The 13,553-nt window shown below is 39.3% G+C and overlaps 1 protein-coding gene across 2 annotated transcripts in view; it reads right to left on the bottom strand.

The window, feature by feature from the left end:
• MCCC2 (methylcrotonyl-CoA carboxylase subunit 2) overlaps positions 1–12,278 on the bottom strand; it is a 41,530-nt gene extending 29,252 nt beyond the window's left edge. The window contains exons 1-5 of one of the 2 annotated variants that reach the window (XM_060761693.2): positions 11,886–12,278; positions 4,797–4,863; positions 2,556–2,640; positions 2,155–2,256; positions 622–749 (exon numbers count right to left, since the gene is read on the bottom strand). In XM_060761693.2, coding sequence (XP_060617676.2) covers positions 622–749; positions 2,155–2,256; positions 2,556–2,640; positions 4,797–4,863; positions 11,886–12,032 — 529 coding nt within the window. In that variant the 5' untranslated portion in view covers positions 12,033–12,278. The remainder of the gene's footprint in view (positions 1–621; positions 750–2,154; positions 2,257–2,555; positions 2,641–4,796; positions 4,864–11,885) is intronic. The other variant, XM_060761694.2, reaches the window with a different exon arrangement.
• Positions 12,279–13,553: the final 1,275 nt, after the last annotated feature.

The raw sequence follows: 13,553 nt of genomic DNA, 5'->3' as shown, positions 1-13,553 counted from the left end.
GGACAATTTCAACAGAAAGGAGGAAACCATGAAAATGAACAAAATCTGGCTACCAGTATCAAAAAACTCTAAAATCAGGACAGCAAATAAAGAGCAACACTTAAAAAGCAGGGGATTTTCAAACAAGAATCAATCAGGGCCAACTAACACCTCCCAACAAAGGATTCCCCTGTGTAGCAATCAACCGGACTTTGAAGCTGCAAGGCCATTAAATGCTAATCAAAGTGGCCATTTGCAACATTCACACTTGCCTCAAACAGACAAGTGTTCTTTCTCCCACCCTGGACATTCCACAAATATATAACCTCTCTTACCTAGTTTCCAATAAACCTCACAACCTCTGAGGATGACTGCAATAGATGTGGGTGAAACATCAGGAGAGAATGCTTCTGGAACATGGCCATACAGTTCGGAAAACTCACAGCAACCCAGAAATTTCCTACTGTAGTTTGCTAGCTATCTCAGTTCAAATATCAAGCCAAACAGATAAACTTCCCTTAAGTCACTAAGAATGCTCAATCTGTTAGGCCAAGACAAGATTCTTTCACCATGACAGCAACCTCTTAAAAATAAAGTCTGCCTCAAATTTCAATGAACAATTACATTTGGAAAAGGACTTACCTAAGTAAAGACAAGGGAGATTATTCTGCATTGCAATTTCTTGAGCACGCAGGTGTTTCTTTACAGTGATAGGATAGTATGTTCCACCTTTGACAGTTGCATCATTAGCAATAATCAAGCACTCTACTCTGAAAGAGAAGCAATTTACATCAACTTAGCAATTCTTAATAGAGCAAAAGAATTGCAAACTCCAAAATCAATGGAATTTTCATCCAATTAAGCTGGTTTGTGGCTCCAATCGAATCTGACAAAGCCTTCCATTAACCCTATGCCATGCAAGAGTTATTACATGAGCATTTATTATTATTAAACAGATCCTGACAAAGCTACATTCAATATCTAATGTACCAAGTGACAATCTCATGAGGACTCCAATCTTCATTCCAATAATGACAACAGCACCTTAAAGACTTTAGACAGAGGAAAAAAGTAAAACGCTTGAAGAACAATCTTTATTACAGTAGTTGAGACCTCAAAAATAGATGCACAGATAATGGTTTTCTGAAAGAAAGGACTATCAAACTCTCAGCAGGTCTAGCCAACTTAGACAAAGGTTATGATTGGTGAGAGATACAATTTAACATATGGAGAACTAAACATCTCCCACTGCTGTGTTATCACTTTCTGTGTATCCAGAAATGGTAGAAATGTAGGAACACAAACAGACATGAGCTCAATGTCTTAAATGCTAACTTGCTCCGATAACCATTTTCCCTACCCACTTGCTTCAGGCTATGATATTTATCCTCTAATACAATTTTGATTCTCTGAAAAGATACATCAAAGTATTATTATATGATACTATCCTTTACTAGGAGCAGAATTCCTTGCCCAAGAATTCCTGGATTCTATACAACATGTGCAGCTTGTTTCCAAAAGGTACCAAATTTAAAAAGGAAAGAAAGAAAATGAATTATAGGTGGCGGCATATTGTTGTCTAGGGCCCATTACCCACAGCTGTATAAAATCCACATTGGATTGGATTATATGGCAGTGTGGACTAAGTTAATCCAGTTAAATTCAGATATTGTGGATTATCTGACTTGATATTCTGAGTTATATGGCTGTGTGGAAGGGCTCTGGGAGTAAAATATTATGTACAGATCAAAATTACCAAAATTTATGAAATCACTTTGTTATGGAGCTTGGAAAATTGCATTTTATAACACAAGAATACATATGGTTCTGATGGATTTGATATCTTTTGGAAAGAAGCTGGACATATACACCCATTAAACCATTATTTCATTATCAAACAAGAAAGAATAAGAACAAAAGTTGTTTTCACAAGTACTTTGGAATGATTTCTCTGAACTGCCTGACCCTGAAATGGAATATCAGACTGATCAGTAGATAAACCAAGACAAAATAAAACATTATATCAGAGATCTGAACAAACATGCAAAGCAGGCTAAGACTCCATAATATTAAATGTATTAATTCTAGTCTCTTGAGATCTATTTCCAATATTCAGAAGTATCAGAAAACAGGATTGAAACCAACAGTATAGAAATCCACCAACAGCAGTCTCACCCTGATACCCTCCCAATGCCTGTAATGATGCCTCCGGCTGGTACCTCTTCTTTGCCATACAGCTGGTAACCAGCAAACTGGGAAAATTCCAGAAATGGAGACCTGAAAACAGAAAAAAAGACCTCAAGTCACATGAAGTATTATGATGCAGATCAATATTACAGACAGAAAACTTTAGAGATTCATCATTCCGTAGTTCTTATAAAACCTGTATTTTGAATGATGTTTTTTTTTTTTTTTACATCTTTCCACTCTAACAAAAACACTAAACACAATGAAATACACAACCATTTTAACGTTTCTCCTCTCTACAAATGATAACCAGTTCATATAATCTGAAATTATCTAACATTCCACAGCCTGTATGCTAAAACATTACAAATGAAAGAGCAAATACCTACCCAGGATCTATAAGTCTGTCAATTCTTTCTCTAGGTAACAATTTTCCTCTTGACGTGTGAAGGTTCCTGGATTTTTCTCCACCACCTGCCATATAATATCTCAGATTACAATTATTTTTTACTGGCTACTTGCATAAGTTATTGAACAAACACATTTATCTTTTAGCAACAGCAAAAAAAATTCGGCAACAACAATTACTTTCTTCATCTTCTATTCATTCTATCATTATGCCCAATCCTTTTAATGCCAATTCTCCTGGGTCTGTGTAGCCAATACCACATCACTCACGTACAAGAATAAAGTATTCACAAATCAGACTTGGCTAACCTTCTGATTTACAGAAATAGAAAATCGTCTTAAGGACAGAAAATATTAGAATTAACTTAATGACCCAGAGACACAAAATACTGACTAAGAAGGGCTAGAAAGGACGGAAGGGGAAAGAGCATAACAATATAAAAGGTGTAGAAAGAGCCAGTGTTTTCTGAATAGGTTGTTTCCTTGCCTGCACTGAGAAATTGTACGTATTATTGATGTACGAATACAAAGCAAATGAAATTATTTATGGCAGTTAGAATCTTAGAATTGGAAGAGACCTCGTGGACCATCCAGTCCAACTCCCTCCCAAAAAGCAGGAAAATTGCATTCAAAGCATGCCCGACAGATGGCCACCCAGCCTCTTTTTAAAAGCCTCCAAAGAAAGAGCCTCCACCACATTCCGGGGCAAAGAGTTCCACTGCTGAACAGCTCTCACAGTTAGGAAGTTCTTCCTCATGTTCAGGTGGAATCTCCTTTCCTGTAGTTTGAAGCCATTGTTCTGTGTCCTAGTCTTCAGGGCACCAGAAAACAAGCTTCCCTATGACTTCTCTTCACATAACATGGATATCATGTCTCCTCTCAGTCTTCTCTTCTGTAGGCTAAACATGCCCAGTTCTTTAAGCCACTCCTCATAGGGCTTGTTCTCCAGACCCTGGATCATTTTAGTCGCCCTCCTTTGAACACACCCCAGCTTGTCAACATCTCCCTTCAATTGTGGTGCTCAGAATTGGGCACAGTGTGATTCCAGGTGTGGTCTAACCAAGGCAGAGTAGAGGGGTAGCATGACTTCCCTGGATCTAGACACTATATTCCTATTTATACAGGCCAAAATCCTATTGGCATTTTAGCTGCCAAATCTCATTGTTGGCTCATGTTTAACTTATTGTCCATGAGGACTCCAATATATTTTTCACATGTACTGCTCTCGAGCCAGGCGTCCCCCATTCTGTATCTTTGCATTTCATTTTTTTCTGCCTAAGTGGAGTATCTTGCATTTGTCCCTGTTGGACTTCATTTTGTTAATTTTGGCCCATCTCTCAAATCTGTTAAGATCGTTTTGAATTCTGCTCCTGTCTTCTGGAGTATTAGCTATCTCATCCAATTTGGTGTCATCTGCAAACTTGATGATCATGCCTTCTAACCCTTCATCTAAGTCATTAATAAAGATGTCGAACAGACCTGGGCCCAGGACACAACCCTGCGGCACTCCACTCATCATTTCTTTCCAGGATGAAGACGAAGCATTGATGAGCACCCTCTGGGTTTGTTCATTTAAGCAATTACAGTTGTGTTGCTGCAATTATGACTGACTTGCAGAAGCTAAAAAAGGTTTTCTTTTTTCCTTGAGACAAGTCTCCATTAGTATGCAGTTGCAAGGTTCCTTAAGCTACAGCGAGCACAAAAATGAAAAGAGGGACCCACACATCCTTCTCTTTCTCTCTGCCTGTATGAAACTCAATGGATTGGCATCTATGGTTAACTGTTGGCTATTGGTGGCCAGGAAAATAATGCAGGCAGACTTGATACAAGGCTGATGCAATCAATTCATTTAACACCAAAAGAACTATTCCATGCCTAACTACAGCAGCTTAAAACCTCATGCTCACACTGACAACTTTAAAACTAACATTCTAGAGGGGTTACTGTTGGACCTTCATCTCTTCCACCCCCTCTTATGGCTTTTAGTTGCTTCTTACATCAAACACATCACCTACTGTTATAATTCTCAGATGCTTATGAAGTCTTGTGGCAGAGAAGGAACACTTCTTAGATGTACGCTGAGCAAAGTGAGCAATGATGCTAAACTTATACGTATTGGTAATATTTCTATTTCTGTTGCACTTGAAAATTTTCACATTACACACTACCAAAAACCAAGTATCATCACTCTCTAATAAGAGAGAAAACAGGATAACACATACCTAACCTGATTTTTTCGGAATTCTGTTGGAGTTTTGTCACTAATGCTTTCATTCTTTCGTAGTTTTCCTAGACAGAAAATAAAAGTGGATAGCAGAATGTTTAAAAGAGGAATAACATAAAAACAATTAGGGACATAATCTTTCTCCCTTTTCTTTAAGTATTATTTAACAATTGAATTACTAAATCACCTTTGCAAAACACATTGCTCAAAACATACTGGCTTATTCAACACATCTGAACTGATCTACTATTTTAACTGTATTTTCTTTCTGTTTATTTACCTTCTGGCCACAAACCCATGCACCTTTTCCTGGAAGAAACCCTCACCAAATGCAGTGAGGTTTATTGCTAAGTTGATATTATTTCAGTTTTAAAATTTCTCACAATATGCATGCAAACACTATTTTTAAAAGTTGGCCCTGGAGGTCTGCCTGAAGAGCAGTAAATACTTTTTAAAAAGCAATGTTAATCTAAAGGAAAATGGAGTGAGGTTTTCAAACACCACCATCCACCCAATTGCCTCAACAAAACATCATGATAGTTATAAGGTTATTTTGGAAACACCGGGGAGTTAGGGAAAAAAATTGTTTGGATGCTCCTCCATGTTACCAAAACAACTATCTAAATGAAGGTCTAGTTCTAGGATGTCTTTTAACTAGTTAACAAAATATGCTTTGATGACAGAAAGCTCTGGATATTCTGTGTTTTGTTTTAATTAATTCAGGTTACCTTGACCATCAATATTAATAGTAATGAAGCCTTGTCTGTTTAATACAACAACCTGAATCACTACCAGTTTAATCACACAGGGTAAAAGGGTGGATCATTTCTGAGAGAAAAAGATGAAGTCATGAACGTACGAGAAAGATTGTGGGTCAAGATCTCTTTTAATTACAAATACCAATCAAGCTCCACAAAAAATAACTCATCATGTTTAAATTATATGTTATGTTTCACTACTACTCTAATGTTAAAATATTCATACACAAAGACAAAGAAGAGCAAGGTGATTAAAATATTCAGATTTCTAAAATTATTCCTACTTATGAGGACTCATGCTAGCTGACTACAGTAAAGCTCACATGTGTCTATGACTATGTAATTTACTTAAAAGATTCTCCCTTCATTAGTTGTTGAAAGGGAAAATGAGATGATTATTGAAATACATTCTTCTCCTTCCAAAATTTTCCTTCACCCTAACACATGCATTAGTTGAGCAAACAAAGATATTGTGGGGCTGCCACCAGAGTCACTGCTACCATAATTACTATCATCATAAAAGCTAACTTACAAAGTTCTTTCTTCATTAAAACATCTTACAGTATCTTAGGCTGCTTCTACACTGCCATGTAAAACCCAGATTATCTGCTCTGAACTGGATTATATGGATTATCAAAGCAGATAATGTGGATTATCTGTTTTGATAATTGGGATTATATGGAAATATAGGCCTTTGTCGGGGAACAGGATATATGTATCTGCCTCCCATTAATTGCCTATGATATCTCCTTCCAGACATGATTTATTTATGCATACAAGTTGTTTCCTATCCTTCATCACACAATGGTTTCAGGATTGGTTACAATATATTCCATTTCAATATAACTGATAAAAATACCTATCGATTTCAAAATAGCACATATGCAATTAAGTTGTTCTAATACTGATCAAAGACCTGTCAGAAAAGTATTGTGTTTGTCGCTTCTCAAAGGCAGCTCCAAACTATTCTTCAGGGAAGAAAATTTCACAAGTGGACTGCTGTTACAGAGAAAGTCTTATTACAAGTACCAACAATTCAGAGCTTATTACATAATGATATTTCAAGATTTCACCTGCAGATCTCAATTTATTGACAAGATGAGAGAACCATCACAGTGCAGTGATTTAAGTGTTGGACTATGACTTTGGAAACCAAGGCAGAAATCCCAGCTGAGTCAAAAAAACGAAGTCAAATCACCTCTGAATAAATCTTGCCAAGACAACCCTGTGATAAGGTTGCCTTTGTTGTTGTGGTGGTGGCTGTACATCTTCAAATCATTTCCAGTTTATGGCAACCCTAAGGAGAACCCATCATAGCTTTTCTGTGGCTGAGAAAACCTGTGGCTTTCCAGGGTCACCCAGTAAGTAGGTTTTCAAGGCAAGTGATGTTTCAAACCTCTAGTCTCCAGAGTGTTAGCCCAACACTCAAACTACTATGTCATGCTGGCTCCTTAGGTTCGCCACTCATCAGAAACAACTTGAAAATGCACAACAACAACCAGGAGAGCTATTCCTTTTAAGTATCAAAGGATGAGCATAATAGTGTAAATTCTTTCCCATTGGGCTCATTTATTACCACTACTTCCAAAATGACAAACCACGTTTGCTTTACAAATCTCAATTTAAAACAACCATTTGTAGAGTTGAGCAAACTGAACAAGTCAGTTCAGATCTAACAGCAACATATGATTTGTTCAAAACCAAACTTATAGGAGAAATTGTGGGTGAATAAATCCAGGATGCATCCAGAGGCAAACTATGGTTCAACATAATATACAAAGTAGATGCTTTTATTTAGTTAATCGTGTAGAACTGGAATCTTGAAACCTATATGCCCCTGATTTTACAGAAACATAAATGTACCCATTGTTAACTAGAGATGCACAAATTGAATACTCAGAAAGTGTAAACATTAACACACAAGGAGGAGGAAAATCTGCTGGACTTTGTCTGCTAACCCTAGCCCTATGGTCTCATCTTTAGATTTCATAAATTAAAGATCACTTGTTCCCTCTCACCAAATTGCATTTATATCTGCCCTGCCTTGAGAACTATCTTCTACTATGTCTTGTTAAATCTGTAGAGAATGACAAACAAGAGAAGTGAAAAAGGGCAGCACTCATTTACGCACAGTATCTTGTATTATATTTGTTCAGTGCCTCATGGAGGAGACCTCACAATTTTCAAGTGGGTAGAAAGAGGTCTGCACAACATGGCCTTAATAAATACGTAATAACAATGTCAGTATATCTTGAAATAACTTGAGTCATTTTACTCCTTGAAAGTTATACAATAGTTATTCATCTGGAATTGTTTCTTAAGAGTGGGTGGGTACACCTGGCTTATTTTGACTTCAAATTTGAACTTTCCCCACAAATAATTAGAAGAGAAATCATCCAACTAACTAAATCTTACAAATGGAACACAGAAGGCCTAATCAACAACTAATTCTAATGGGAAACAGTACAGGAATAACTTGAAAACTTTCCCCTTTCTTCAAAATGACCTTCCAACAAACGCCACTGCTATAGCACCGAGTCATTTATGTTCCTCTGATATCTCAAGTGCTGATAACTAAATGTGAGCTGGGATACCTCAAAAGTCCACATATGATCTTGGACTACAAGTCTTTGAGCTATGTGGGCAGAGAGTGCATGCAGATTTCTGACGTTTGCTATCCGGATGCTGCAGCCCTAAACCTATTTAACTCAGGTGTATTAACTCAATTCTCTTAAATAAGTATATATATCAGGCAGAGACTAACTATGTCCAGGAAAACTATGTCTTCAGATAGGTTTATAGGAAGATTTCCAACCTTAAAATATAAAGGAAAAAAACAACCTTGATTTTTTTTCACCTCTTGCAATGGGAAATCTGAGTATTTGAAAAGCTGTTATTAAGGCATTGTTTCTTTGTCTACAGCATATTCTTTTAGTGAGTTCTCTGACACAGGGAAAACTACATGTGACAGATTCTAAATGTTTGTGAACACACTCGCATTGTGTCAGTATGGCCAGTGTCATGGGGGAATATAATCACTGTGGGAGAAACAGGGCTCAGATACCAGATATGCAAGAATTTTAAGATATATACAAAGGTATTTCAATCCAACTTCTTGATCAAAACAGTCTAAAAGGTGAAGAGCAAATTAGTGCCCTAACTGATATACCAGCCTCTATTTAAATCCTTCCTGTAAGAGAAGTTTATAGAGTACAGGTTAAATATTCCTTTATTGGAGGTTAAAATACAGTCAGCCCTCCACATTTGCTGGTGTTAGGGGAACAGGACCATGGTGAAAGTGAAAATCTGTGAATAGAGAAATTGCTATATTTTTACTTGAATTTCTAGGTCTTTTAGCATGGCTATATTGTTGACTTTGACTGGAATCTGACTATAGAACCACACTGGAGGACCCAGAGATTCCAGGCCCCTTCTACACTGCCATATAATCCAGATTATTGAAGAGGATAATCCACATGATCTGCTATGAACTGGATTATATGAGCCTACACTGCCATATAATGCAATTCAAAGCAGATAATCTGGATTGTATATGGCAGTGTAGAAGGGGCTCAAGAGAGCTGTTTTCTCTGGGAATCTCTAGGTCCTCCAGCTAAACCAGAGGAAGTTAGTGGTAAAGTCACACTGGAAGACACAGACGTTACAAGAGGGCAGATATTTAATCAAATCTGTGACGAGTTTGGAATGCGATTTTCCTATTTCTAGGCAGGGGATTGGACTGGATGGCCCACGAGGTATCTTCCAATTATATGATTCTATGAGTCAATCCACAAAAGTCAAAACTGGAAATACTCCACAAACTGAAAATGTCCAACTAGGTGGCTGCGATACTTTTAATAATGCATCACATTTTATGTATGAAAAAAAAATCTCTGGTTCAAGAACAACATTATTAAAAATGATTGTATAAAATTACCTCCAAGGTATGTGTAAAAAAAACATAAATGAATTTCATGTTTAATAATTTATTTATTTATTTGCCACATTTATATCCTGCCCTTCTCACTCCAGAGGGCATTCAGGGCAGCTCACAACAAAGGCACAATTTGATGCCTTGAGTACATATAAAAATAACACAACATATATTTAAAAATCACATAATTACAATGTATCACTTAAAGCAATTAATTAAAAACACACAATAGTATAGTTGCCCCCGATGGCGCAATGGGTTAAACCCTTGTGTTGGCAGGACTAAAGACCTACAGGTCAAAGGTTTGAATCCGGAGAAAGCGTGGATGAGCTCCTTCTGTCAGCTTCAGCGGGGACATGAAAGAAGCCTCCCACAAGAATGGTAAAACATCAAAAACATCTGGGCAGCCCCTGGGCAACGTCCTTGCAAACGGCCAATTCTCTCACCCCAGAAACCACTTGCAGTTTCTCAAGTTGCTTCTGACACTAAAACCCCCCACAATAATATAATATAGGTAATAATAATTTTATTTCTAACCCGCATCTCCTCATGGCAAGAGGCAAATTACAAAATAATTAAAATAACCAAGCACAGCAAAAACATTACAAATGCACACAATGAAGCGTACTTCTGTAAAAGTTACACACCAAAATGTATCTCTACCAAATACATTCTAAAACACACAAAACAGAGTTCAAACAAAAGACACTTAATATTTATTTAGATTTGGACCCCTTCGCCAAGGTATCTGAATATAAACAAAATGATTAAAAATTTTGTATAACATTACCTTTAGTGGATAGTAATTTTATGTATGGCAACCGTAACTCTATGGCTGACATTTGCTAGAAGTTGACTACAGAATTGCACTGGATCACTTGGAGATTGCCAGAGAGGGGATCTCTCTAGAAATAGTGTAAATCAGGCATGGGCAAACTTGGGCACTCCAGGTGTTTTGGACTTCAGCTACCCCTCTATCTGCCTTGGTTAGACCACATCTGGAATACTGTATCCAATTCTGGGCACCGCAGTTGAAGAGATGTTGACAAGCTGGAATGTGTCAAGAGGAGCCTGACTAAAATAATCAAGGGTCTGGAGAACAAGCCCTATGAGGAGCAGCTTAAAGAGCTGTGCACGTTTAGCCTGAAGAAGAGAATACTGAGAGGAGGCATGATAGCCGTGTATAAATATGTGAGGGGAAGTCATAGGGAGGAGGGAGCAGGCTTGTTTTCTGCTACCCTGGAGACCCCTTCACACCTAGCTGCAGCAGACAAAAGTCCTTTGTCCCACCCTGGTCATTCCACAGATATATAAACCCGGCTGGCGGGAACGAGAGATAGGGCCTTCTCGGTGGTGGCTCCCTGGCGGTGGAACACCCTTCCTACAGACATTAGATTAGCACCATCTCTAATGGTATTCCGCAAAAAAGTAAAGACCTGGTTATTTGTGCAGGCGTTTGAATAATTAGTGCAATGATTGGTGATGACATAGGAATGGAACAATGAATGACAAATCTGGATCGTGTTTTTAGTGATGAGAAGCTAGTGATTGGTTATTAAAGTAATTGTGTATTAACTGTGTATTAGATTAGGTCGTTAACTGTTTTTATATTGGTGCATTGAATTTTTGCTGTTTTTTGTGTGTTGTGAACTGCGGTGAGAACTGCGGTGAGAACTCTCCGGGCTGAGAACTGCGGTATAGAAGCAAAGTAAATAAATAATAATAAATAATTTTCCTACTTCCAACAGACCTCACTACCTCTGAGGATGCTTGCCATAGATGCAGGTGAAACGTCAGGAGAAAATGCCTCTAGAACATGGCCATATAGCCTGGAAAAACCTACAACTCAGTGATTCCGGCCATGAAAGCCTTCGACAACACAGGAAACCATGGTTTCAAACTACAAGAAAGGAGATTCCATCTGAACATTTGGAAGAACTTCCTGACTGTGAGAGCTGTTCAGCAGTGGAACTCTCTGCCCCAGAGTGTGGTGGAGGCTTTCAAACAGAGACTGGATGGCCATCTGTTGGGGGTGCTTTGAATGTGAATTTCCTGCTTTTTGACAGGTTGGACTGGATGGCCCACGAGGTCTCTTCCAATTCTATGAATTCCTAACAGCCTCCTAGGAATTGTGGGAGTTGAAGTCCAAACCACCTGGAGGGCCTAAACCTGGAATTGGCAAACTTGGGCTCTCCAGGTGTTTTGGACTCCAACTCCCACATTTCCTAACAGGCTCAGGCCCTTTCCTTTTTCCCCTCAGCCGCTTAAGCGACTGAGGGGGGAAAGGAAGGGGCCTGAGCCTATTAGGAAGTGTGGGAGTTGGAGTCCAAAACACCTGGAGAGCCCAAGTTTGCCCATGCTTGTGCTTCACCCTTCTTCTTCCTCCTTGGCCTACCTGATACAGTGAGGAGGCGGCATCGGGCGGGGAGCCCAGGGTGGCCACCTTGTCCCCGTGGAAGCCTCGGCGGAAGGCATCGGCCTTGACGCGAGGGCCACGGCCGAGGAAGAAAAGGCACGAGCGGCATCGTAGCGCCAGGAGCATCGCGGCGGCAGAGGCGCTTCGCGGGCCTGGAACCGGCCTCAATGGAGAGGCCAAGCGGGGCCTACGGCGCAGAGCGGAGCCTGCCCTCGCGTGAAGCGCCGCCCGCGCCCGCCTTTCCCCCCGCAGGGCCCTTAAAGGGGAAGCCTCCCTCAGTCGCTCCTTCGCCTTTCAGGCCTTTTCCCCTTTGAGATGAAAACCCAGCCAGAGTGTAAATCAGGCATGGGCAAACTTGGGCCTTCCATGTGTTTTGGACTTCAACTCCCACAATTCCTAACAGCCTACCGGCTGTTAGGAATTGTGGGAGTTGAAGTCCAAAACACATGGAAGGCCCAAGTTTGCCCATGCCTGATGTACATCCATACTGACATTAAAAGGTGATAAATCCTTCCTGAAATCTTGCCTATTGCCTGCACCCAGAGAATAACATTGCTCATTATATTGGTCATTTACTTCCTTCCTTGTGCAAGCATTTTAACACCATGAGACATCGATTGCAAGAAGGGCATGAACTTGTTGGAACTCAGCAACATCCTGCACATGTTTATAGTCCTTATCAAGGACTTTTTTCATGTCAGAAGCGACTTGAGAAACTGCAGGTTGCTTCTGATGTTTGATAATTGTCCACCTGCAAGGACATTGTTTTACCATCCTTGTGGGCGGCTTCTCTTATGTCTCCGTGTGGGGAGCTGGAGCTGACAGATGGGAGCTCACCTCCCTCCCCAGATTTGAACCACTGGCCTTTCAGTCAGCAGACCCACCAGCACAAGGGTTTAACCCATTGGGCCACCGGGGGCTTCATCAAGGACTTACATAGGCCGATGGGTCAGCTGGCAAAGAAAGCCCTTCCCCCATTGTCCTTTTTGTCCGTCTCTATTCTCTCCTCCTACTTTTCTTTCTTAGACAGATGCTTCTCAGGGACATGTGTCTTTTTATTCAAAGTAACCCCCCTCATATAAAATCGAGACTCAGTATCCATAGTTATAGTTTCCCAGGGGCGGAGGGTCTCAATGAGTTGCCATGGCCTTTGCCCCACTGTGTCTCATCAGTTGTACCCAAGCACCCCCTTTTTATTTCATGTCAAAAGCATTGCAATAATAATAATAATAATAATAATAATAATAATAATAACTTTATTTATACCCCGGTACCATCTCCCAAAACGAGACTCAGGCGGCTAACATGAGACCAAGCCCAGAATTTAGTACAACGAAATGAAATGAAATACAAACAGCAGATAACATCAAAGTAAAATACAGAAAATAACAGAAAATGAAATAAACAGATACAAACTAACATGATGAAGAAATAAAATAAAAGCATGGTGGGCAAGCCAAATGCACAGAATAAGATTAATAAAACCCTGGGTGAGATAAGTAAATGCAAAAGTATAATACTGGTACAATAAAGGAAAATAATAAATAAGTAAATAAAGGAAACACAAGCAGCTACATAATTTTAGACTAAAAACAGGCAAAAGGAACCGTATCGTCTGCAGCTTTAAACAGTTCTTCCTCTGTGCAT

The sequence above is a fragment of the Anolis sagrei genome, chromosome 2 (genome assembly GCF_037176765.1).
Source record: "Anolis sagrei isolate rAnoSag1 chromosome 2, rAnoSag1.mat, whole genome shotgun sequence".
NCBI lineage: Eukaryota > Metazoa > Chordata > Lepidosauria > Squamata > Dactyloidae > Anolis > Anolis sagrei.
The sequence above is the reverse complement of the archived record's forward strand: the minus strand, read 5'-3'. Positions and strand labels throughout refer to the sequence as shown.